This window comes from Mustela nivalis (assembly GCF_964662115.1).
Source record: "Mustela nivalis genome assembly, chromosome: 12".
Classification (NCBI taxonomy): Eukaryota; Metazoa; Chordata; class Mammalia; order Carnivora; family Mustelidae; genus Mustela; species Mustela nivalis.
In genome coordinates, this window is record NC_139031.1 from 23,473,475 (window position 1) to 23,501,083 (window position 27,609).

General features: G+C 39.0%; 1 protein-coding gene across 2 annotated transcripts in view; it reads left to right on the forward strand.

The window, feature by feature from the left end:
• The window catches only part of ZNF800 (zinc finger protein 800), a 46,441-nt gene extending 31,034 nt beyond the window's left edge, over window positions 1–15,407 (forward strand). Inside the window, exon 6 of one of the 2 annotated variants that reach the window (XM_082693802.1) lies at window positions 15,087–15,407. In XM_082693802.1, coding sequence (XP_082549928.1) covers window positions 15,087–15,273 — 187 coding nt within the window. In that variant the 3' untranslated portion in view covers window positions 15,274–15,407. Of the gene's footprint in view, window positions 1–5,802; window positions 5,944–15,086 lie in introns of those variants that run through there. The other variant, XM_082693803.1, reaches the window with a different exon arrangement.
• The last annotated feature ends 12,202 nt before the right edge of the window (window positions 15,408–27,609 follow it).

Sequence of the window (27,609 nt, forward strand, 5' to 3'; positions counted from 1 at the left end):
CTCATGAGAGTGCTGTATTGACTGTATGCACTGTAAGTAATCCATAATCAATTGCACACCATATGGGTGTACATTTAGTGATTTTTCTAGATAATTCCTTTAAAGGTTCACTTTTGTTTAATTCATGCCTATTGAATTCTTTGAAGTGCAGCTCACATTTCCTTCTGTCCTACTCCCCGATCCAAACCAAAAGCAGGCAACTAATTTTTGATTGCTCCTTCTGTCCTTTGTGTAATCTTTGGAATTGGAACTGATCAATTATTTCATTTATCTATTTCTCACATTGCCTACTTCAAAACTTTTGCACTATCCTTAAAGCCCCAAGTGTGTTTTTGCTTCCTTAGTAAGAACTACCTTAGCCTGTATCATGGCAAAAGATAGAGGACATTTCTTTATGTTCCCCTTCCGCATCAAAATTATTTTTTTGTCTTCTCTTCCTGCTTTGGTTCTTTGCGGAATGAAGTGTTCTTTTCCACACCTAACACTTACACCCTCACCAATCTTTTTTCCCAAGACCTTCCAGCAACCCTCCTCTCTTTCCTTCTCCCCATCTTCTTCCTTTCCACAGGCTTCTTCCCTTCAACTCACAAACATGCTCAAGTTCCCTTCATCCAGAAAGTAAAGTTTTCCTCCATACTATTCAGTCTGATTACTGCCATCTGTTCCTCCTCCTTTTCACTGTCAAGCTTCCATGTGCTTTCTTACTGCTCTGTGTTAACACTAATTTCACTGTAACTGGCCAGTTCCTTGTCTTCCTTTTCCTTTAGACTGTAAAGCTCTTAGATCTGTGTCTTGATCACCACTGATTTCCTCAGGGCCTAGGATGTTTCCTGCTACATAAGTAGGCATTCAATAAATACTTGTTGAATGAACGAACAATTTGGTGTCATGCCTCTACCCTTCATTTATGAACCATTGGCAATTTTTTTCCACCCCTACATTTCTGATAAAAGTTTACTTGAAGGTGGGTGCCTGGTTGGCTCAGTGGGCTAAAGCCTCTGCCTTCGGCTCAGGTCGTGATCTCAGGGTCCTGGGATGGAGCCCACATTGGGCTCTCTGATCAGTGAGGAACCTGCTTCCTCCTCTTTCTCTGCCTGCCTCTCTGCCTACTTGTGATCTCTCTCTGTCAAATAAATAAAATCTTTTAAAAAAAAGTTTACTTGAAGGGTATCGATGGCAACATAAATGCTGAGTCTAATGACTTCTTGCTTTTCATCATGCTTGACCTCTTCATGGCCAATAATGCTTACAAATTTACTTTTCCCAGATTTTTTGGTCACTTGCAACTGGGTCACCTTGGGCTAATCTCAGCATGGTATTGCATCCAAAAGAACCAGTCAGGCCCAAGATTCTTTGGAAAATAATGAATCTGTTTACTATTTTATAGAAATTTTCTAAGGAGATAAAAAGGTACAATAGCATAAAGCCTAGTGAACTTCATACAAGTTATTTTACCCATCTCTCTTCCCAAATTCTCATACAACCTGGCAGCTTCCTCCAGTGTCTTCTGTAACATTTCCACCAAAACTTTCCATAAAGTTTCTACCAAAAAAACCCTTTTCCACTTTTCCCATCTTATTTTCTTCCAAGAATAACTTTTTTTTCCGGTTTAAATCACCTTAGCCTCTCAGCTTCTTCCAGTTCTTTTCTATATCCATTATCCTGCTTAGCATTCCAAAAGTTTAGAATGTTCTCTTGATATCATCTGGTTTGCCCTTACCCACTTTCTTTGCATGATTTTACTTAATCTTGAAGCTTTAGGTCAGACACTATTTCCTTTAGTATTTCCTGACTTCTTGGTTTGGCTAGGTTTCCCCCTTGTATGTTTCTGTAGTGCCCCATGAATAACTAAATTGAAATGATCTATTTGTGGCTTTACTTTAGGCTATAAGCATCTTAAGGGTAGGGCTTCTATCTTTCCTTATGACCCTGGCATCCGTCATAGGACCTAGATCATGGTGGATGTTGATAAATATTTATTGAACTGACGCTCCTGTGAACTCTCATCCTTTTTCTCTTGCCACTGGCCTTTGCTACTAGGCCTTTAAATAGGAATCGAAGTTTCCTTAGTCTTTTTTTCTTTTTTTTTTACACTGCCTCAGTGATTCCTTCACTTCCGTTGCATCAGTTATCACTTCCGTGAAGATGACCCCAGACCTGTTTTCCAGCCTGGCTATTCTGATTATAATCCCATTTGTTTTCAAAGTTGCAAGTCCAACATCTCTCTATGGATGTTTCTCCAGCACCTTAAATGCAACAAAAACTCAGTAAACTAAACTTATTATCTTTACTTTGAACTTGTACCTTCTTTATGTGTTCCCTGGTCTCAGTTATTTATACTCATACCCACCCAGTTGCCTAGACTAATTAAGAATCCTAGGAAATGCCTTGACTTTTTTTTTTTCCTTCTCATATTCTTCACCTAGTCAGTGATCAGTGCCTGTCCATCCTGCCTTTGAATGTGTTTTTTACATTTGGCTCTTTCTTGCCATCTCCATATTTAGTAGTTTAATTGGGACTCTTATCTTGTACCTACACTATTGCATTAGTCTTGTAACTGACCTCCTCTCTAATCTGTCTTCCAAGCTGTTGTCAGAACTATCTTCCTAAAACACAGATCTGCTGTTACTGTCTGTCACTTGACTGATTTGTTCTCAGGTCTTGGCTTAATTGTCACTTCTGAATAAAGACAACCTAAAGTATGTCTTCCTTGTAGTTCTGTTTCATATTCCTTTCCTTCTTGTCATCTAATACAGTTTGTAATTATGTTTATGTTTGTGCATTGATTTGTTTAATGTCTATCTTCCTGCTGGAGAGATTTATGTAAGAGACTAGGAGATTATGTAGACCCTGTGCCTAGCACAGTGCTTGGGACATAGTAATGCTTTGAAAATATGTGTTGAATGAGTAGTTGGATGGTAGCTTATCAGTATAGGTAAATAGGAGATAGCAAAAGCAGAAAAGTTACAGGTCCTAGACTCTCTGTACGTTCACACGACCTTGGTCTGTAGTTCTGGCTTTTCTGTAATAGTAATGGGCTTCTCCCTTCTGTCTTTTGCATTTATTTCCATGAGGATGGGAGTCAACAATTACATTATCCCATACTCACACTAATGCTGATGTGACTGCTGTTGGTTTGGGTGCTACTGGATGGTGGCTGCTAGATTTCTTTTTTTACCTATTATTGATGATAGGTGGTGCCCCAGACATACAGGCAAACTGGTTATTTGCTAGGTCAAGTTAACCCAGATTCCTTTTTAGCTTCTTGAGTGATGCAAGCCTTAACACCACATATTAATTAAAGTGTTTATTACTTATAGGACTAGTTGTATTTGAAATGAGGTATTTATTTGCCTTTTAAAGATTGAAGATTTCGGGGCGCCTGGGTGGCTCAGTGGGTTAAGCCGCTGCCTTCGGCTCAGGTCATGATCTCAGGGTCCTGGGATCGAGTCCCGCATCGGGCTCTCTGCTCAGCAGGGAGCCTGCTTCCGTCTCTCTCTCTCTCTGCCTGCCTCTCCAACTACTTGTGATTTCTCTCTGTCAAATAAATAAATAAAATCTTAAAAAAAAATTAAATAAAGATTGAAGATTTCAATTTAACAAACTGCTGTTGAATAGAAGCTAAAATAGTTTAAAAATATCTATGGATAGGGGCGTCTGGGTTGCTCAGTGGGTTAAAGCCTCTGTCTTCGGCTCAGGTCATGATCCCAGGGTCCTGGGATCGAGCCCTGCATTGCGCTCTCTGCTAGGCAGGGAGTCTGTTTCCCTTCCATTTTCTTGGCCTGTCTCTCTGCCTACTTGTGATCTCTCTCTCTCTGCCAAATAAATAAATAAAATCCTTTAAAAAATATCTAGGGATAGATCAGTAATAATAAGAAAATTAAAGTTTTTTGCCTCGGTGAAACTTGCTCAGGTATCAAAAATCAAAGAATTTGATGCATATTCTTCAGATTTCACTGTTTTTAGGTTGACTAGCTTCATCTATTCAGTAGACATATCGAGCTCCTGCCTGTGTGAGATACTGAGTTAAGTGCTATGGTTACAGAGATAAGAGATAGTTCCTTCTCTCACGTATCATAGAAGAAGAATGTATTACAAGGATACACACAAATGGAATATCAAAGCACACTGAAGGGTAGGGGAAAGCTTTTCATAATTCCTAAATTCATTCTTGAATTGAGTTTTGAAAGAATTGGGTAGAAAAAACTTCCAGGTGGGTACAGATACACGAGACCACATGTAGATCGAGGGAAGGAATGTGAGATAAAGTGATGGCCAAATCAAGAGAGATCTTATGTACCAACTAAGTAGTTCGAATCATATTTTGAAGATTAGGGGTAGCTGTTGAAGAATTTGAAGCAGAGATATATGATAGCATTGAGGAGATTGAATTGAGGTGGAGAGTAAGATTTGTGGTGGGGAAATCAAATAGAAGCCAGTTTCAGAAATCTAAGTAGGAAGTGATAAGGGCCTACATTTAGGTAAGGCAATGTAATTGTGGAGACAGATATGGATACTAACTATAATTACTTTGAAAGTGGAATTTTCCAGCCTGTGGAGATGATAAGGAATTGAATATGATTGCTAGGTTTGGGAATTTTAGTTGAGCAGGTGGGTTAGACCATTCCTCAAGGTAGGGAATGCAAGAGGAGGAATACTTTTCTGGGGGGAAATGTTGAATTAAAGTTTAGATGTGCTGAGGTTGAGGTGCTGTTGGAACATCTCATTGGAGATGCTTAGTAGGACCGGGAGATATAGACTAGAGGTCAAGAGAGAGCTTATCCAGGGGCTTGAGATTTATGAGTCATTAGTGTGTATGTATTTTCAGCCTTAGGTTTTGAAGAGGTTACGAAGAAGAATAAATAGAGTCAGCATGTCATACTACTCACATTCTTCTGGTTTATAGTGTAATTTGGGCCGATGCCTTTCTATTTCAGTTTTGCTTTTGGGAAATGATGTTTGGCTAGCACTGATTCTCCATCTGCCCCACCCATTACTACTTACTGCTGCCATGTGTACAGTCTGTAATGTAACATATATTTTATACTACCCTAAGAAGTGCTGGATAATTAAATTCTAATACTGTTAGGCAATGTGAACTAACTTGTGTTTTATTTAGAAGGCTTTACAAAAATTTTAAGACCTGTTTTAAAAGATTAACTTTAGAAAGGAAATACCTTATTTTAAAAAATAAAACCACTAGTGTTCTTAGACAGAATAAGATCTGTTTGTTGAGTCCTATACCTTGGACATGTCCAGGATTTGTTTGTGATTTAGCCTGCCCGCCTGCCTGCCTTTTTTTTTTTTTTTTTTAAATAGATGGGGAGAGAGAAAAGGGTCACAGGGAGGGGCAGAAGGAGAGAGAGAATCTTGAGCAGGCTCCACGCTCTGCACAACCTAATGCGGGGCTCAGTCTTACAACCCTGATCTTATAATCTAAGCCAAAATCAAGAGTCAGATGCTTAACTGACTGCCACCCAGGTGTCCCTAGTTCCTGTGCTTCTGATCAAGGCAGAAACTATTTCTGAAAACTAGGAGGAAGCCATCTCACCAAACCAATAGAGTCTGACATAATCCTTAGGATAGGCTTAATTTAGTATCCATACCCAGATTCTAAGGGGAAAAATGTGCTATTAAACACTGACCAGATGATTGAAGTATATTAATTTTACTTTGCTAAGCTGCACTTTCTGCATGGGTGAATATTTAAGATAACAGTTAAAAACTAGGTCCTGCATTGTTATATATGTTCCTGTGGCCCTCACTGGTTTCTCCCAATTTCTTTTCATTTTCTTTCTGAAGGGAGAACCTAACGATGAAACTTTAGACCTTGCCATTTAGATTGCCAGTAGAGCTCTCCACAGGTGGAGATTTTTGTGCCCTCAGAACTGACATGAAGCAGCCTGTTTACCCTGCCCAGGAGAATGGATACTGAGGAGTACGGTATGCAAAATGAGTTTTAAGAAGTCAGCCCTGCTTGGGATTGAAATAAGTGACTTAATACTGAGAACATAGGTCTGTATACCATTAGAGCTATCCAGCTTTTGATTAACTTATAAAATCTGCCTTTAAAGGGAAGAATTCCTGGGAGACTATCTTTGTCAAGTTTTAATAGAGTAAATTTTATGGATGAGTTATGACCCTTAAAAACTGAAGTCAGTAACAGAAATGCTGACAGACTTGAATGAGAAGAGGACACCTATATTATAGTCTTATAATCTATAGTTAAATGAGAAAAGAAACCTTTAAAGTTTTCTGTTCTAATGCTTTGAAAACAATTTCTTTTTCTTGTTATTGGAACTTTAATAATAGACTTTAGCATAAACCTAATATCCGTGTCAAAATAAGACAAGGCACATTGCTGTAGCATAGAATTATTTTAAATCATAAACTTTTAACTAATACTTATTTCAGATCTTCTCTTCTAAAAAAATTTGTCTTTAAACATTGATTTTTTTTTTCCTGGCAAGCTTCTATATACCCATTCTCACCTCAGTAAATCACTAAGTGATTATTGAATAAAGGTAATTTGTGTATTTAGGCATGTGTAGGATTGTAACAGAAATGAAGAGTTGAACAGAATTTTAGAATATATATTTTCTGCATTGAGGACTTCATTTGTTTAATAACCTTCTTTATATTTGTTGATATTCTTTAATGCCCTGTGCCAACATTTTAGAAATTTTGTTTAGAAATTTCTTACAAGATTTATCATATTTCAATAACACAGATTTTTTTATCCAAGAGATAATGAGTACCTTGAATTTATAGTATGTATTATGCCAAAATTTAATAAGTAGTTAGATATTCTTTTAGCTTTACTAGATCACTGAGTGATAGAGGGTGGTTTTTGTTTTGTTTTGACATTCTTTTTCATGTAGTAAAATCCACAGAACTCTATTACATCAACTAGACCGAGTTTACTGACTTAATCAATGGAAAAGTAAAACTGGCACCTCTTGATTTCCTGGTTTTGTGTATCTTGGGTGGAGCTGACTCCTGGGTGTGAAGGTTGTAATGGGAAATGATGCTAGGTACTTGCAAGAAAATACTGGAAGATGTTTGCCAAACATCCTGTAGAAGTATGATTTTCTCATACCTCAGAGCCCTACCCTATTTAAAGTTACATCTAGATGCATATTGTTCTTGTACTGGAACCTGTTCAGTCACTTTTGGTGTAATACTAGCATGGCATCTCTCCCGTGTAGTAGTCTGTGAAGGAAATTTGGCAACCCAGTATTTGAAATTAATTTCTAACAGGTTTTGCAAAGTTGCTATTTAAAATCAAACTATGACTAAAACTAAAGGCATCATTCTACCAACACTGACTTCCCTTGCTGACTGTTTGTCCATGCTACCACCATAATTTTGCTTATCTTACAGATTTCAAAATCCTAGTTCTTTTATGACTGTGTTCTTGATAGCTCCAACCCATGGTGACCTCTTCCTTGATGAACTCACAATATTTACCTTACCACTAATTTTTCACACTCATCCTTTGTGTTGTTATTGCATTATTATTTAACTAGAGTGTCCCGGTGATTAGACTCTCAATGCTTTGGGGCCTGACAGTCTTTCTCCTCAGCATCATGAATAAATGAATCGTCGGGTGTATTCCTATTCTCTGTTCTCTAGATGTCAGTTTGGGTTTCTTTCTTTTCAGGGTCCTCTTCCTGTCTTCCTTTGGCCTAAACCACCTATTGCTCTTGACTTGGCTACTCTGGTTCTGTTAGTATCTTGTGTTAGTGGAGATTATGAATGATTTTAGGAGATCCTGGGGCGAATTTTATGGGACTGGGGGGTGATTTTTCCACCTTTTTTCCTATCTCAGGATCCATTTTTTAAACTCTGCCACAAAAACCATACTTTTTTACAGTTATTTTTAATAGGTATTCATTTATCAAAATATATTCTGGAATTCTGTATCTTGGAAGCAATAGTTTAGATATATAAAAAAAGAGGACTAACCGGAAACAAAGGAGAGAAATACTGTTGAATTGCCAAACACGAATTTTATTTCCAGACTCATTTGCTTGCTGTGGTACTTCTCCCCCCCGCCCCCCTTATAGCTTAATGGGAACAGAACACAAAGAAGTGTAAATAATTATAATATTGCATTATATAAGTAACTGCAAAGTAAGGTCTTAAACTATTTTTTTTTTTTTAACCACCTGGCATTTTGTATATACCATCTTTTGAGCCATAATTCTATTGAATTACAGATGGGGATTCTAGAGATTTAGTAGAACCTCATTTTAAACTGGAGAAAGTTGAGGTAAGTGATTGCACCAGGTCACACATGTAGTAAATGAAGAAGTCAGGAATGGAGGCCAGCTATCTCTTAAAGATTATTTTAGAAGGTAATAAGACATACATGTAAAAAAATAAAACAGTACAATGAGGTGTTCTGTGAAAGGTAAGTTTTCTTCCTATCCCATCTTTCTCTTCCCTCATTTTCTACCCCAGAGTCAAATTACTAGTTTCTTGGGTTTTCAAGAGCTATTCTATGTGTAGATAAACATAGAAATGTATACATTCCCCTTGATACAAATGGTAGCATGTTTGTATACACTCTTCTGTACCTTTCTTCTTCCCCACTTTTTTTTTCCACATGGCATATGTCTGAGTTTTGTGGAACCCAGATATGCTTATTCTTTGGTCCATGAACTTCCATTTTACTACATTGTCATTTAAACAGCCAGTTTTTTATTCATGTGAATGGACAAAGTGTTAAATTATTTGTTGTCTCTAGTATATATTGCATTCCTTATGTGACCATAATGTACTATGTCACATTGCTTTCAGAAAGAGATCATGGTCATTGGTTTATTTTATAATAAAGTTGAAGGTTAAAAAATAAGTAAGTGAAATATATATAATAGTTATTGCTAGTAACCTAAAATATCTGATTAGGATATTTACTTTCCCATTTGAGAAATAAATGACAGGCAGAGTTTTCAGGAAAATGATTTGCCTTTAGACTTGTGTAAAATCTGTTTGGAATGTACAAAAATGTTTAATTTCTCAGTGCCAGGGAAAAGCAATGATGTTATAAATATCAAACCCAAATCTTTATTTTCTAAATTTTTAATACCTATTTTTTTAAGATTTTTATTTTTAAGTCATCTGTATATACAACATGGGGCTTGAACTCACAACCCTGAGATCAGAGTCACAAACTCTACTGACTGATATAGCCAGGCTCCCCTATTTTCTAAATTTTTAAATCTCCAACCTCATATGCAAATAACAGACACAATTTTTCATTTGTTTCTCAAACCAGATTGTAACTATGTGTTTTAATCATCTTAATATGCCTCATGATCATCTGCATAAAAATGTATCCTTAATTTTGGTCATTTTATTTTGGCATATATATCTATATAGATATAGATATAGATATATTTCAATGCAATTATGGCTTTATTTTTCAGACATTAATGGGGCCTAAGGACACAGTTTTAGATCTTTTGGACCAAACTATATCACAAAAGGCAAATCCATTAAAAAAAAAAAAGTCCCATGCCAAATGTCCATGATAGGATTTATGGAGGCTAAGTATTTATATTTGGATTTTAGTTTAGATGGACAGTAATCCTGCGTTCTCCCTAAGATGGCAATACTTCTCAATGCACTATTTACTGAGTAATTCTGTTTGAAAGTAGTATTAAGTCCATTACTGGTTGGAAAAAAGTTAATCATACTAAAAGTATATTTTTATAATACTTTCACAATAGTTAAAATTCAGTAGTAGAACAAATAAGATCATATCTTTGAGGCTTATAGCATTAGTGCTGCTTTTACATGTGTTGTCCTCAACCCTGAATACAGGGTTCTCCTGGTTCTTACTGCATTCTAACTTTGGAATTCTTGATGTAAGAGAACTAGTCTTGTCAAAAACTGTGAGAAGTCAGGTTAGAACCTGTATTTATAGGTCTCTCTCCTTTGGAGATGTTCTCAGAAAACAAAAGCTGACAAACAGAGCACCCCAAACGAAAACAAACTCTTAAGTAACCATGTATTATGTGAGACACAGAAAATATTTTGGTATTTATTCTATGGTGTAAGTTTATATGTTCCAATTCTACCTCCACTTGAAATGTTTTTTGTTTTTGCTTAAATGACTAATTTAACAAGTGAAACAAACACTTTTTGGTGTCATTAAAAAAGACCAATCTTGAGCCTTCTCTGCTGTAAAAACTAAGCTGTAAATTCACAAGTTGGTACCCTGGAGCCTGGAGAAATGCTGTATTTTCTTCCTCCTTTTCCCATAATTTTCATTCCTAATTGGTTCTGGTGTATGTGTATGTGTGTGTGTCTGTGTGTGTGTTGATTGCATTTGGATGTGTATATGTGTGTTTGAAATCACATGGCACTTGGCATTGTAGTTTGCAAATGGGGAACAAGACAAGGAGGGCAGGCTAGCTTCCCTACCAGTCTTCACAGGTAACTTTGACGTGGCCATTACTTTCCAAGGCTGGCCTTAATTACGGGTTGATCTAGCAAGGTGACTGGGTGCTAGAGAACTGGGTCACTCTAACCAACCTCCTAGATACGGTGTGCAAATTCCACAATGCTAGTTTTAAAATTTTCAGTGAGGGCTATCAGGCATACTGGCTTCTCATTTTTAGGGCTCAGTGTATGTTCTCCAAATAGGCAAATCTACAGTCTACTAAATTATAATCAGAAGATTGCTTGATGAGCATTGAATCAGCTCTCAGTGACCAAAATTAGCAAGTTCTGGTAGTATAATGCATTCGTCTTTCCCAAGGAATATATTTGCCACTCACACCAGATGTTCTTCACTTCTCAGAGCATCCTTTTTACTAGACCAGGCTGCAGACAGATGGCCAGCTTTTGATTTCTTGATTTTTTTTCTTACATAGTTACTATAGATGATCTCCTTTAGCACATTTTTTCCCATTAGAGTTTAATAAAATGGTATATCTGTAAAATAGCTCGGTGCCTGGCATACAGTAATTAAATGATAACTAATATTGGTAAGTATAAATAGTGTTGAGTTCAGGTCACCTTGATGCTTGTATTGTCAAAGACAGTCTTTTGAGCCATTTCTTTAGATGAGTGATCTATTTCATCTTTTACATTTTGAGTTATTTTCATTCTTTATTCTCTAATTCTTTTAACTCCTTAATTTCATTTATCCTTAATATTGAATCCATGATCTAATTAATGACAATCATTTTTGGCTCCAAATGATTTTGTTACCATTTTGTTTTTGAGATTTTGATTCTTTTCAAATTTCAGTTTTTTGCTCCAAAATACCTCATTCCCTCGAGTTTCCCATCTGCAATGTGAATCTGTTGAAAGAGATCATCTTCAAGTTACTGCTCAGCTCTAGAATAGATAGAATTTTAGATCTTTTTTGAACAGATGATGTCAGGTATAGCCCTTGCCATCTAATCACGCTTACTTTCATTTCAAGCTCTGCCTAAGTCTTTCTCATAGCATGTAAAGTTATTTTGAAAATAATAGCAGCATCAGGATTCTTAGAATTACAGGGAGGCAATAATTGAAAACCCCAGGAGGTATGATGGTGGTGAATGATCACCACCAGTCAACAATGAAATTGCAGGTATGACAAGTACACAGTTGGCAACACTTTTTGTATGTAAAAGAGTATAGAAAGGAAAAATAGTTGATTACTTCAGCAACAATGAGCATTGTCAGCCTTCTGCTCTTCATCCATCCAGGGATCAGTTATTCTTTTAAGAGTGGCAAAATTGATTTAGGGAAACAGTGGGGACATTGCCACAGCTCTTTCTGGTATTTGTAAAAATACGGATTATGGTGAACTTTTGAAGCTGGTGGTCTCAGAACCACTGTTGTGGGAGTTCAGAAAATGGGAGAGATCATTTCAGACAGATATTCAGGGAAAGCTTGTCAGGATTGGCTTTGGTCTGAGTCTTGAGGGATGGGCAGTGCTAGAATAGATGAAAGGAGGGAGGGAGAAAACATTTTTTGATGGGTGAAATACCAAGAATAAAAGCATAGAGGTGAGAAATAGCAGTGTATGTTAGGGGAGTGGAGAGCCAAGTAGTTTGGTGCAAAATTTCTTAAAATAGGGTCCATGAAAGAGAATTGAGGCAGTGCTTCCTGTCAAATACCACTTACTTCAGAATTAGAAAAACGTGGTCGTTCAGCATGGAACTGGATGAAACTATTGATGCCTCTGAGTGCATCAAGCTTCATGTTTTCATGTGCTTCCTGATGTCATCAAAGAATTCCATTTTAAAACACTTTTTGGAAATTGGAAAGGTTGTCAACATTTTCAAAACAATTCTCTCTGTATCTCTCTAATATTCAAGTGGAAGAAAAAAAAGTGATATCACTTTGAGGGTGGATGTGCACCTGTCATGTCAGGTACACTTAATGCCTTTCTGCTTTGATGAGGGAAGGACAGCCATACGTTACTGTGTCTCGCTACACTCCATATCAGCTGCTGTCACCGCCTTTCCAAGAGGTATTACTAAGAAAGAGGAACAGAATATGTTGTTTTTCTCTACTAGAAAGTCTGCTTTCTGCTGCCTTTCAAGAGGCCTTAATTGAATATGAAAGCAGAGGAAATAGTGTCACTTGACTCTAGCTTGAAAGTCTTGGAGGAGTTTAGTGTCCCAGTACAGAGGCTACCTCAATCTGACAAAGCATTCTGTGGAATTCTGCTTTGGTTCTGCATAGTATAGCTTTGTGAGTCAAAGATTTCATTACTTGTTATCATGGAGAAAAAGTTGCAGCTGATCATTGAAGAAGATGTATGTGTTGCTATGTCAAAGGCCGTATTGTAATTTCATCTCAACAAGCCAAAACTCACTCAGATTTACTACTGAGCAGTTAGAATTTTTTCAAGTAATTTTCTTCAGGAAGCCACCATTTTTCTTTTATGAAAAGTAACAATGTGAGGGAGGCATAGTCATTTATAAATATTGGTTTTTGTATATTGCTTATGTTCAGGAAATCAGTTTCCAGTGCAATGAAATAAAGTATAGGGTGTATGCATTTGGGTGCATGTTTCTGGAAAAGAAGTCTGTATCTTTAGTCGGAATCTCAGACTGGTCTTTGACTCCCCTGAAAGGTTAAGAACTAATAATTTAGCTAGTGTGGAGACAATAGGATGCTATGGATGAGCAAAGGAATGACAGGAAATTAGAAAGCTCATGTAAAGAATGCGAGAAAGAAAGTTTCAGCAGGACTGAGGGGTGATTTAGGGATTCAGATTAGCTCCAGGCTCTGAGTTATCCTAATAATCTGAAGGTAATTTTCTAGATAGAGCTTCTTAAAGGTAGGAACAACCCCCTGTTACCTTCTCCGGTCTTAGTGTGTAAGCACAGTGCCTGAGAAAATAGATTCTCAAAAATGTCAAATTGAATCACTCTACAGTTAATGAAAGTTGGACTACAACACCCAAAATAAATGTTCTTCTGTTTATCTGTATTTAATCCTGTTTAAACTCACTTGGTGGAAAATAAGGTTTTTGAAGAGAGAATGCTTTATAAAAAGTTCAAACAACCTTTTTGTTCAGGAGTGGTTAGTTAACAGAAACATTTGGCCTCTTTGGATTTGTTCTGTGTAAGTTTTATTTCTGATAAACATTTACTAGAGGTGTGCCTCTAGACATGATAATTTTTGTCCAGTCCCTTCAGAAAGAAGGAAACTTGTAGGAAGGTGTGGATGATTAGGTCATCATATATTTAAGCAATATTCTAATGAACATCTAAATTTGGATTTTTTTCATCATTAAGTAAAATCAACCTGACAACTCTGAGGTCATTTTGGCTTAAAATATCTTTAGAACTTATAATGTATTTTCTATCAATTTAACAACAATGCCCTGGAATCCTACCCCTACATTATATCAGTATAATTTTCTGTGATCTTTAAGCATTTTCCTGGGACAAGGTTTGGCAAAACAGACTTCCTAAGTATTAATAACTGCTAAAAATTTAAATGTGTTCTCTTGGAAGACAAAGATGTTTAGACTCCAGTTCATTGTAACATTTTAGTTTTGCTCCCCCTAAGTTCTTTTAAGTTAAAGAGAAAATTGTTGAATACATTGTTAAAACACTGGTATTATAAAAAACATTTGTTCCAAAAATATAATTTTTCCTGTGGCAATTATAAATCAAATTAGGTTTGTTAAAAGTCCAGAAATCCTCCCCCCAACTTTTGTCTGAAGCAGAAATGATTACTAGAGTAAAATAAGGTCTGATGCCCACCAGTTTGCTAAATAAGATGATTATTTTCATAAATTTGAATTGGGAGAAAGTTAGAATGGGTACATAAGAATGGAGTAAAATTTTATTGAATTAACTTGTATTTTTTTATAAAAATAAAATGTGCTTATTATATACAATTTGGGAAATATCTCAAGATTACCTGAGGCCTCATCACCTGGAGATGACCATGTCACATTTTGGAGTGTTTTACACATCTGTGGTGGTGTGTGTGTGTGTACGTACACACATACGTATACACCTCTACACACACAGTACAAATGGGGATGAAAACGGATTTTTTACATTCCATCTAGTATACATACTTTCTCATATGATTAGGTATTATTTCCCAGCATTATTTTAATAGGCTAATATCCATTATAAGAAAAAGACCGTAATCAAACCGACATCTTACTGTTGGATATAGGACATGTCCAGTTTTTCTTGAATTTTTAAAAATTTTCGTTGCTTTTTGTTTTTGCTGTTTTCTTCTGTTATAGATACTGCACTGAACACCCTGTATGGAAATTTTGTATGTATTCATAATAATTCCTTACGGGAAAATTCTAAAACTAGAGGTGCGGGTCAAAGTATAAAAAAAAGGAAGGGTTCTGATACATTTCCTTACATTGCTAAAACCTGGATGAGCCTTCCGCTGGGTGCAGGCGTCCCCTCATCCACACAGGTTTCTCTCCTGTGACGGTGGGACAACCTGTTGGGCGGAAGCGGCGCCGCGCGGAGTCTGGGTTCGCGGCTCCCGGAGTAGCTGGGAGGGGCCGGCGCGTGAGTCCCGTTTCTAACCGGCGTGTCTTTGTCTTTCTCCATGGGGACCGCTGCTGCCCGTGCGGGCCGAAGCCTCGGGAAGCCGTCGCCCCGCAGCGCCGCCGCCCTGCGCCCGGCCGCCCCGGGGAGCCGCTGCCCGCCGGCGGGCGCCGTCACCACGCGCCAGGCCGCCGCCAGCTGCCGCGCCAAGCTCCGCGGCGGCGCCGCCCGGGAGCGCCAGCACGCCGCCCGCGGCCTCGGGAAGCCGGCGCCGCCCTGAGCGCCGCCGCGAGCGCCGCCGCCCGGCCACCGGCGGGACTACGCCAGCGCTGCGCACAGCCGGAGTACCTCAGGCGCCCGGCCGCGGCCCGCCTTCCTCCCCGCCCGCCCTCCAGCGCCTCCGGGTCCGGGAAGTCCCCTCCGACAGCCTCGCGAACTCCCCGGGGGCTCAGCTGTCCGCTCGCCTCCCTACCGGCCCCCACCCCGCGCTGTCATCGAGCCTCGTTCACCGCAGGACGCTGGCCCGCGCAGCCCCTCGGGAGGACCGCGTGCCTTAGGGCCGGCGGGTCGGGAGGATGGCCTCCTGCCTAGCCGATGCTGCTCTCGGAGCATGACTTCCTCGTCCTGCCTGCCAACACCCCGGCTTTGTTGAGACTCTTACCACTGGGCGGTAGCATCCTCTTTCCCTCCTGGTAATTTATCGACTTCCTGGGCAGTTTCTTTCCCAAGTTCTTCGAACACTAGCTACCGCCTCAGTAGTCTTCACCTCAAATCCTCCTCCTCAGCAAGCTGGTTACCTCCCCAACCGCCCCGCTCCCCGTCTGCCAGACGATTGTTTTAATTAGTGTACAAATCCCCAGTGACTCCGGGGTCATCGACACGATCTGGAGTGTGTAATGCAGAACTGTGCTTGAACTTGAGCTCCCACATCCAGTCCCCTCCTTGTAACTTCATCTCCAGTGACCATATTCTTTCCTTGGGATCGGTCCTTGCCCTCGTAGTTCTAGACCCGCCGCCCCAGGGGATCCGCTCAGTTTTGCACTGACGCCATGCTTCTCCTGGGGTGCTCCCAGCCCCTCACTGAGGGCAGTGTGGGTGTCAGTGATGGCCTGTTCGCTGGACATGCCGGGCTCCTCTAACGAGCAACTGTCCTGGGGACTCCTCCGCAGCCTGGCTGACATTCTCTGCGAACTGTGCTGCATGCAGTCTGAGGCTCTTCTCGCTCCAGCGCCCTGCCCTTGCACAGTGTCACACTTGCGTTGTGGCGTGAAGACCTCCCCTCCCTGCCCCTGTTTTCTTACCTTTTTCCTTCACGGATGTTCCTTCAGTAAAACTTGCAAGTCGAACCCTGCCTTGGTGTCTGCTTCTCGATGGACCCGAGCTAACACCTTGGCAGACATTCCACTCCAGTCACCGTCTTCCTATCCTTCTGGGTCCCTTGTTGACTGACTTCTAGTCCGCTGACCTCGTTTTCCCCACTGTCAGCCCCTGTTTTAGATTCACTTCCTTCCTTGTCTAGCCTAGATGCCACAGTCCCTCATTCTAATCATCCTCCATGAAACACAGTGCTCTCAGCAGTCTTGAACCTCAGTTTCTTCCACTTGTCTGGTAAAATCCCAACTCTGGATCAACTTTAGCATTTGCCTTCCATGGGCTTGATTGGGACAACTGAACATTTTGATCAAGAAAATCACACAGTACAGTCAATTAGTTTCACTTCCAACTTATTATTTCCAACCTCAAATTGGTGCTATTGTTCCTAGGGAGTCTCAGTTTCCCACTAAAAACTGATAAATCTTTTCATCTCTCCTCATATTTTTCTGATCCCCTCCTGGCTGTTTACTTTAAATTTCCCTTGGAAAATAGAATATATTACATAAAAACTCCTTCAACTTCCCACTGTCAGAGCCCCGTGCCCCGCCCCCAACCCAGCTACCTTGGTAAGCATGTCCTTCCTTTGGGTGACTAGGAGGAAGTTTCGAAGGCTAGCTTCTCCTCTTGTGCTCTGGACACTGTCTCCTGTCGCCTTCCTGAGGTCATTTCTTTTTAGATTTCCCCTTTTCTCTCTTCTGCATCATCAAGCTCTGTCTTGAATGGACCATTCTCATCAGCTGCAAACATGTTCCAGTGCCCCCCACCCCCGCATCTGTTAGCCATTTCTCAGCTCTCCTTTGTAACTAACTAAACTTCTCTAGGGAGTTATATATTGTCTTTATTTTCTAATCTTCCATTTACTTTTCAGTCCATAATGTGGCTCCCCAGACCACCACCAGCAGGGAAAGTGTCCTTGTTAAGGTCACCAGTCACTTTCATATTACCCTGTCCAAGAGGACACTTTTCTGTCTTCACCTTGACCACTGTCTGCTTCTTTAAATGTTCTCTCCTATCCAAGACACTGTTCTCTCCTGGTCTTTCTCCTCCTTCACTGATCATTGTTACACTCCTTCTGCCTACCTTTGTGAAGTTGAGGTTTCTCATGTCCACTCAGGTCCCCCCCCCACCTTTTTTCTGTGTTCTTGCCCATAACAGTCTTATCAATTTCCATGGATTTAAGTACCATCTGTATGCTACAGGGCTTCATTTTCCCCCCTACCTTTACCTTTAAGTTCTAGATTCACATATCTAATTGTTTGCTTAATATCTTCATTAGGAGGAGTTGGATCTTTCAGACTTAACATGTCTCAAATCTAATTTCTCATTCTTATCCCAAACCTGTTTCCCCCCTTCTCTATTAGAGTAAATAGCATCCCCATCCTACCACTTGTTCAAGCTAGAAACCTAAGAGTCATCCTTGATTCTTTTGATGACCTCCTTTTTTACATCAAATAGACCTGCATAATCTATTAGTTTTATCTCCAAAATATACCTTTAATCTGCTTCATTCCATTGTGACTGCTATCACTTAATCCTGATGAATGCTTTTTCTCACTTGATTACTGTGACAGCAAGTCCTACCTACTGTCTCTGCTTCTACTCTTGACCCCCACTTCAGTACATTCTTGATACAGTGGCAACAATGACTATAAATGGAATTGGATAAATTGTTGCTCGTAAGATAAACATCTAACCCCCCTACATGGCTTACACAGTCCTGTAAGTTCTCTCCATCCCCATCCCTGCTCACCTCTTTATTGCTCACTATGATGCAGCCACACTGGTTCCTCCAACATGCCGAGATCTTTTCTGTACCTCAGGGGCTTAGTAAATGTTATTTCTGCTTAAACTGCTCTTCTTGGCTGTCCTTTCTATAATGCTTCAATAGATCTTGAGAAAGGCCTGCCCAGAGCATTGACTGAGGAGAAGTAGTCCTCACCACTCTTCTCCCATTTGCTATCTCAGTTCTTTTTTTTCTTCATTACTCGATCCTTTCTCTCAATTTGTAACTTTATTTATTTGTTTATTTACTTTTCATGTGTGTGTCTGTTTCTCATACTGGAATGAATGAGGGAAGAGACTGTGTCTGGATGTCTAGATTCTTTAACATTGTATTTCTAGCCCCTAGCACAATACTTGTCACATATTAGATGCACAATAAATACCTGTTGAAGGAATGAATAAACACATTTGCTAATTTTCTGTTGGGAGTTCACTTTTTATTGCTTTTTAAGAGCTCTTTATATATTAAAACCATCAACCATTTGTTCTGTATGCTGCAGACATTTTGCCCCTTGTCATATGTACAAATTTAATTCATGATGTATTTGATAGGTAGAAATACTACATTTTCCATTTAGATAAATCTCTTTAGTGATTTCTGTTTTTGGTGATATGTTTTAAAAAAGTCTTTTCCATCTCAATATTATATAAATATTTGTGTTTTCTTTTCTTTTGATTTTTTTAAGATTTAAATCTTTACTCCAAATGGAATTTATTTTTGATATAGTTGTGATTAAGGCTCTAAATATTTATTTAGTTTTTGCATCATCATTTATTGAAAACTCCCTCTTCCACTGTTTTAAACCACTTTTACCAAATATTAAATTTTTACATATACTTGGAGTGCTTTCTAGATTTATTATTTTTTGATTGGTTGGCATCCTTCTCTATTCCTGAACCATGTTGAACCTTTACTGTCATTTTATAATTTGCCTTATTATGTGATTAGCTTTTTAATGGGGCAAACGTTACTCTGGAGCAAATATTATTCTTCTTTTTCAAAATATTTTCAGCTATATTTGTGCATTTATTCTTTCAGATAAACTTTAGTTATATTTCAGTCAAATTCCAAAAGAAATTCTATTGGCATTTTGTTTAGAATTGCTTCAATGTTACAAGTTAATTGAAGGAGAGTTGCCATCTTTGTAATACTAATTTTCCCATTTAGGAACTTGTCACATGTCAAGGTTGTTGAAGGCTTTCTGTATATTCCTTAGTAATTTTGTGGGTCCTGCATATTTCTTGTTAATTATATTATTAGATATTGACATATCTTTGTTGAGATCATTTTCTCATGATGTTTTATAATTGGTTGCTCCTTATAGGCTCAAGCTATTGATTTTTGGTAACTTTTCTGAACTCCTCCATTAATCCTTCTAGTTGATTCTCTTCTAAGTAGGCAATCATTTGAAGTATAACTAATGGTAGTTTTCTCTCTTCCTTTATAATATTTATACCTCATATATTAAATAAGTGATGGTATTAATTTTGCTCTTATTCCTGACTTTTGAGGAATGTCATTAATATTTCACCAGCTTTTAATGTTAGCTGTTGGACCAAAATAGAGGTCTCCATCTTGTTAAGGAAGTAGTTTCCTGGTTCACATATACTAAGCATTTTATTGGAAGTTGTTGATTATATTAAACATATCTGGGAAACTAGAGATGATTATATGGTTTTACTTCCTTGACCTATTATTATAATAAATCACATTAACAGATTTCTCAATGTTGGATTATTTCTGCATAAGACATTCTATTTTGTTATGGTGAGTCCATAATGTTGAATTCAGCTTCTTACATTTTATGTAGGATAATTGCATTTATATTTGTGAATAAGATTGGATGGTAGTTTTACATTTTTTAAGTCTATTTTTATCAGCATCAAAAAATCATGCTCTACGCTCTATATTAGTATAGAGTATATGAATAGCTTAATTGTTGAGGATTTGGAAGAACTAATTGTTTAGGCTCCAAGTTTTTTTTAAGGGTAGGTAAATGGGGGATTAATTTCAGGAAACATTGAAGTTTTCTTCCATGACTTTGGCCTAGAAGGTTAACTACTATTTGTGGATATCAATTTAAAAGATAATATTTTAAAAGAATATCATGCATTTTCATAGAACTTAAAAATGTATTAGCAAACTTTTGCATATAATTATCTTATAATTAAGAATATTTTTCTCTATATTTATAGTTATAGCTCCTTTCTCATTTCTAATTTTTTGGTTGCATTTTTTTCTTTCTTTTATTAGACTTGCCAGTCTTTTAAAAGAACAACACCTAGCTATTTCATAAATTCTATTTTGTCTATTTTTTATGTCACAAATGTAAGTTTTACTCTTTATTCCTTCTTTACTCTTTTCTTAAGTTTGTTTTCTGAATGTTTCTTTTTTTTTTTTTCTGAATGTTTCTTTGCAATTGATGACTTAGTTCATTTATTTTTATTTCTTTCTTATTTAATAATAGGACACATAAGGCTATAAATTTACCTGTGAGAACAGCTTTGACTGCATCTCAAAAGTTTTGGTATGTAATCTCTTGATTGTTGCTATTTTAAAAGAATGGATTATAATTGCTGTTTTTATTTTATTTTTGACTGGTGTTATTTAGGATAGTGTTGTGAGGTTTGTTTTTGTGAATGCTGACTTCCTTTTAATAAAGAATAAATTTATTAATATTTATGTTGCTATTTTAATAAAGAGCTAACTTTGGTAACAGTGAAGGTATCTGTGAAGTGGTCTTATCTGAAGTTATATTCAAGCATTACCTAGAGTTTCTTTTATAAGATCCTCCCAAAAACATCAACCAGTGGTATCTATACTAATTACTGACAATGGGGATTTCACATACTAATACCAATAATTTACTGAAATTGTGATTTCTATGTAATGTTCTAGTTGCTCATTAAAAAGGCAAGAAAGAGCTTTAAAATGTTTATTGAATCCCAAATCCTCAGATAATATGAAATTTAAATGATCATCTAATAATTAGAAAAACTCATTATCAACGTTTATGAACTTAGGAAGGATTTGAGAACTGTGAACATGGACTTTGTCATAACATTTTGGCATTAAGAACAATTTTTCTTTAGACTTGGTGAAAGTAATTTTAAAAACATTTTTATAATTATCAATGTGATTTATGTACATAAATAAAATAAAAATGATCTGTAAATCAGAAAAAAACACTTAACATTTTGTAGTTTCTTCTAGGACTATTTCTATACATTGCTCTTTCTTTCTTTTTGATAGAATTAGGATCATTTTTTTTTAAATCTTGGTTTTATGAATCACTTATTATTTGTGAGAATTCCCCTATGAAACAGGAAGTGGAGATGATTGGGAATTAATTTATTTCACTGTTAGCAGTGTAAGGATTGGGGTCTTCCTGCTGTGGTTTCTACGGCTCAGACTGCTTACTTCTCCAACCTTGTCCGTGAAGACTCTCCTGGTAATCGTCCATGTAATTTCTTTGTTTCTTAAACTAGAATAAGTAGTTTCTATCACTTGTACTCTGATACAGGGTCTTGTTTTATTTGATTGATAGCATTTTCATAATTCATATGTTAAAAGAAAAATGCATGTGTGTGGAGGCATGGCACATGCACACAAACACCCTCACACCCATACACATTTGGGGAATATCGTCTGCGTTATTGGTCTATCTTGAGGTTCATAGACCAAATTCTTATACTGAAGGTTCTGAGAAGTTTTGCATTAAAGAAAAAGGCTTGCTCTAAAAATATTTCAAACACTTCATTATTGGAGTACATATTTTTCATACAACTGTTAATATTTTTTTATAAAACTTCAGGAATACTGATTTTATTTATTAGCTTAGCAATATATTGATGGCCTTTTCTCTTGGCTTCCACACAGCAGTAATAATTTAATTAGTATGTATAGTATAACTCTCAGTTGAGTTAGCATACAGAACAAGTTTATTTTATTATTGTGTACCAAGGAGGTAGTCCTAGCTGGGCCTGAGGATCTGATCTCAAGATTGCTATCAGATCCAGGTAGGAGAGCTGGGCCCTTCTCTGGCCCCCATTCAGTTACTTTTAACTTTGTCAGGACAAAGAGTCTAGGGAGGCAAGGGTGTATGCCCGCCTGGACCCTGAGCCCTCTTCTGTAGACTACACTCTGGGTTCCTATAACCCAAAAGTCCCAATCCACACAGTCTTACCTTCTGGAACCTCTTCAGGACATCAGTTGAACACCTGTAGGTCCAAAAAGCAACGGAAGGATAACATTCGCAAGGGTGTGGGCGCAGCTTGGTTCTGCAGGATGGAGAGTCCACACAGGTGCATGTGGGGCCCCTCACAGTGTGGGATGCACCTGCAGGTGTGAGATAGGGACGAGTTATGACTAGGCTACCATGCTTCAGCATGAGACTCCGAGGAATCCAAGAATTCTTAACTTAAATGTGGCCTTCTAGGAAATAATGAAGATGTATGTGCTAGCATAGAACAATAGAACTCATTTAATAGTTTGTTGGCTTGTTTTGTACCTTTGAAAATATTTGGATGTCTGAGACATAAGTCTCCATTCTACTCCTGCCTGGCCCCTTCATATATTAGGGGTCATATTGAAACTGGGAGGGCTAGAAGCAAAAGTTGCAGTCCTGGGGACAGTGGCACATTGGGGAGGTCTTGGGACCTCAGAGGAAAGTGGCCAAAGAGTGCCACTAGGGAGACAGAACCCTGAGCTCCATGACATTCAGCCTGACTCAGCCCTAAATCTTGGGATGAAGCACTGGAGCCTCTGTCTTTGAATGAACCACCAGCTGGGACTGTAAGAATCTCAGTAATGAGCATAGGCCGCAATGGGTTAGGGTCTAGATGCCCTCGCTCCAGGTCTAAGCATTCCAGATGCCTCCAACAGCCTTGCCAAAACCTAATTCCCCCTTTCCAGTGAGTGGGAAGTTCAGAATCAGGTTAAATTTTATTTAGAAATTAAAGTAATAGCACCTCTTTTATACCTGAGTGTGGTGTACGAGAGTCCCACTCACAAAATTGTAATAAGTGAAAAATGGTGCAAAAAGAAGCACAGGATGTCTTGGGAGAATGAAACCTCTCTTGGTCTGGAAGTTAAGGTTAAGTTCTTGGAAGAAGTTACATTTAGCTGAGAATTGGACAGTGAGCAGAATTTTCGGGACAGCAAGGACATTGCAAACAGGAAAGAAGGCCATCTGGGGAGGTTGGACGTGGGAGAGAACATGGTGGATGGGAGGTGAATGGAGGTCTGTGTGGTGTGGGAGTTGGGAGTTGTCCATCGTGAAGCAAGATGGACAGTGTACCCAGATAAGGCTGGGGAGGAATGCTGAGTCCTGATCACATGGGGGCCTGTAAACCATGAACTGTTTCAGGAAAACAACCAGACCACTGTTTTACCTTCAATAAGCTCATGGTCTAGCAGAGGGAAAAAAAAATCCAGTAAGAAAATTATTAAACATAACAAGATTTACTATTATCTGGGAGCATGGAAAAGGAGCACTTAAATATTGCTGAGAGAATCAGAGAAGAGTTTGTTTTCAAGGGCGTAAGTACTTGAATTGAACCAGAGGAGTTGAATGGGAGTTTCCCAGTGAGCCTCGGGTAGGTGAACAGCAAGGGCACAAAGACTTGGGGGACAGAAATTATGCACTCTGGATGGAATTAGAGTGTGTGCCTGTTACATTGCTTGGATGTTTCCTCTGAGTGATGGCAAATATATAAAGGCTTACCAGTACGGACAAGGCATGCTTAGAAAGATCATTCCAAGGACAATGTGAAGGATAAGTTTGAGGGACATGTAACTGGTACTGGAGGACATAGTAAAAATTTATGCCCAGATACAGGTGAGAGGGGAAGCTCCTGAAAGAGAAAGTTGATAATAGGTGTGGGAAGAAGAAGGGAGGGTATGATTTGGGAATGGGGGGAACCAACAGGTTTTCCTAGACCTTTGTGCCTTTCTCATCTCATCTTGATTTTGGACAACCAGAACATTAAAAATAAGCCTTTCTGTGAAAGAGCAAAATCTTGGGCGCCTGGGTGGCTCAGTGGGTTGGGCTGCTGCCTTCGGCTCAGGTCATGATCTCGGGGTCCTGGGATTGAGTCCCGCATCGGGCTCTCTGCTCAGCGGGGAGCCTGCTTCCTCCTCTCTCTCTCTCTCTCTGCCTGCCTCTCTGCCTACCTGTGATCTCTCTCTGTCAAATAAATAAATAAAATCTTAAAAAAAAAAAAAAAGAAAGCAAAATCTGATGACTCCATTCACAGTCATGTATCAATGACCAATTACAGTTAGATGTCCTTCCTCAGAGGACTTCGGATTTAAAAGAATATGCCTGGAATGTGCCAAATAAGTGAGTCAAAGGATGGAATTTCAGAGGCTTTGGATCCTGGTAGAAAGGTAATTACTGGATAGGGAAAGGAATAAATCTTACTTCTTGCCTTATATCAGTGGCTCTCAACTGGGGCAGTTTTGCCCCCACAGCAGATGTTTGGCAGTATCTGGAGACATTTTTGGTTGTCACAACTTGGGGTAGGAGTGCTGGGGGTTAAAGGTGAAAGGCCGCTAAACAGCCCATAATGCACAGGACATTCCTCCCACCTCCCCACAAGAAATCTATCCAGCCAACAGGCAATATTGCCAAGGCTGAGAAGCCTCACCTAAATCATTACAATAGTGGCTCTGTATTAAGACTTACCCTATCTCTAAGAATCACATAATTATTGGGCTGAATAATTATGACTTAAGGGACAAAATCACAAAGTGAATTCTCTTAGTGTCAGCTCTCCCTTTACAATGGTTCTGTGGGGGCTTGTTCTTGTTCTGGCCTTGGATAAGAACTTGGGCAGTCATCATGAATTTTCTGTTCACTGTGGTGTTCCTGCCTCTCTCCTAGCTAGCCCAGCCTCTGGGGTTGGAGCATGGGGAGTGAGGAGAGAAAGGGGACCAGGAAAGTTTGTAATGAGTTGAGAGTATTGTGAGTTGGTATGGAACTTCCTGGGCCTGCCAGGTGTTCACAGCTAATTCTAGCTCCTTGGATATTGCTAGAGGCCTCTCACCTGGAGTCATGCACTCTCCCCTCACACAAGCCTTCTTGAAAAGCCATCTGTGGTGAAGAACCAGAATTTCTGAGTGTGTGAAAGAAAAGGAAAGGGAACATTAGTTTCCAGTGACTTCCAATCTGCTGAGGACAGACGGTTTTGAAAATATACAATAAAAATGAATTGCTAGTAAAATAAAATGAAAGAAAAAAGACATACAAAATGGAAGATAGATATAGAATATATAAACGCACATTTTAAATGACCACATTCAACAGACATTAAGTTACTCTGTCAAACTGCCATACGATCTTCCAAAAGCTTACTTTGAACTTCTGTACTTTTACAACAGTGTAGGCCAGTGACGAGCAGTCTGTGGACCAGCACCAGTCCTCAGACTGCGGAGCGCTGATTTAGCTCATGGCTTGCTTTTTTCGCTAGTTGCCTGACAGACGGCTTCATTTGGCTTCTCTCCTCTGAGCCATGGCTCTTCCTGACAACAGCCTGAATCCTTCTGATCCTTTCTCTCACTCACATTTCTCCTATCATCTGGTCAGTGGAAAAGAGGAAGGCATCCTTTGCTCCGACCTGGTCCCGGGGCACAGGTTATCCAATGGAGCTGCCTCTTCCTGCTCCCCCTCCCAGCTGCTAGCCAGTAGGCACTCTTGGGGTGTGGTCAGCAGAATAAGGACACCCCTGTCCCCAGGGCAAGACGTCCATGCCTGGTCCCTGGAACTCATGAATGTGACTTTACATGGCAAAAGGGGTTGAGCAAAAAGGTTGTGATTAAGTTAAGGATTTTATTTTATTCTTTAAAAAAGATTTATTTATTTGAGCGAGAGTGAGCGAGCATGTGCCCAAATGTTGGGGTCTGGGAGAGGGAGAGGGAGAGGGAAAGAATCTCAAGCAGACTCGGAGCTCAGCACGGAGCCTGACGTGGGGCTAGATCTCAGGACCCTGAGATCCCTACCTGAGCCGAAACCAAGAGTCTGATGCCTCACTGACTGTGCTACCCAGGTGCGCCTAAGTTAAGGGTTTTTGAAATGGAGAGATTATCTTGGGTTCTCCAGGTGGGCCCAGTGTCATCATAGGGGTCCTTATAAGTGAAAGAGGAGGCAGGAAAGCAAGACGTGATGGCAGAAGCCGAGGTTGGAGTGACACACCCACAGGTGTGGGCAGCCTCCGGCAGGTGGAAAAAGAAGGAAATGGATTCTCCTCTAGAGACTTCAGAAGGAATGCCGCCCCGCCAACACCTTGATTTTAGTCTCCTGAGACTTCTTACCTTCAGAAAGGTAAGATGATAAACTTGTGTCAATTTAATCCACAAAATTTTTGATAATTTGTTACAGTGGCAGTGGAAATTAATACAAGAAAGAGTGAAACCCTGGCTCACTGTAGCCCCAAACTTGGATGGTCTGTTCAGAGTATCTCTGCTTTGACTCACCTTAAGTCAGATTTCAGTTTCATTTTTAAACAGCACAGTGCTTGGCTGCTTGGTGGAACTGCTCTTTAAGCAGTTTCATTGCTTGTTTGTGAAGGAAACAAACAAAAAAAATTGAAGCCTCAACTTTGATGGCAGGACTTAATGGCCTGCTTATCCCTTTCGAGCTGAATGAAAAATATTCCCCACATTATGAACCTTAAATCTGCAGTTTTACTTCTATGCCACTCTTTAACAGCAGTAATTGTTTCTTTTTTTTTTTTTAAGATTTTATTTATTTATTTGACAGAGAGAAATCACAAGTAGATGGAGAGGCAGGCAGAGAGAGAGAAAGGGAAGCAGGCTCCCTGTTGAGCAGAGAGCCCGATGCGGGGCTCGATCCCAGGACCCCGAGATCATGACCTGAGCCGAAGGCAGCAGCTTAACCCACTGAGCCACCCAGGCGCCCCGCAGTAATTGTTTCTAAAAGGGATACGAAATTAGCAATTTAATTTATCTGATTGCTTTGATGATTTTTTCTTATACTTTTCTTCCATTCAAATACTGTCAAGTGCTTTGCAGAAATCAGATTTCATGCAAATAATAGAATTAATTCTCCTTTGTAGGCTTTTGCTTGTAGTCTTAGCAGAAACCTGAAAATGATATATGCAAACTCGAGTTTCTTAGGATAAAACAACACTTAAAAGCTCTTGCTGTTGTTTTAGTCACCCAACTCTTCACTACGCAATGATATATGATTATTTATCATGGTGCAGAATAAATCAAACACAAAGGACTAATGCTGATCTTCTGAAAGCCCTTTGGCTATTTATTTATGTGGTTCCATTTTTTAAGTCAGTAGAAGTTTTGTGTTTAATAAAGGTGTACTGAGTTTCAGAAAGAAGAGTGAAGCTAAGACTTCAAGTTCACAGCCCTCAGAAAAGTTCTTTTTCATACTTCATAATTTAGATATTTGCTTACTCTTTAGAATGTAAGACAGTGCATTAA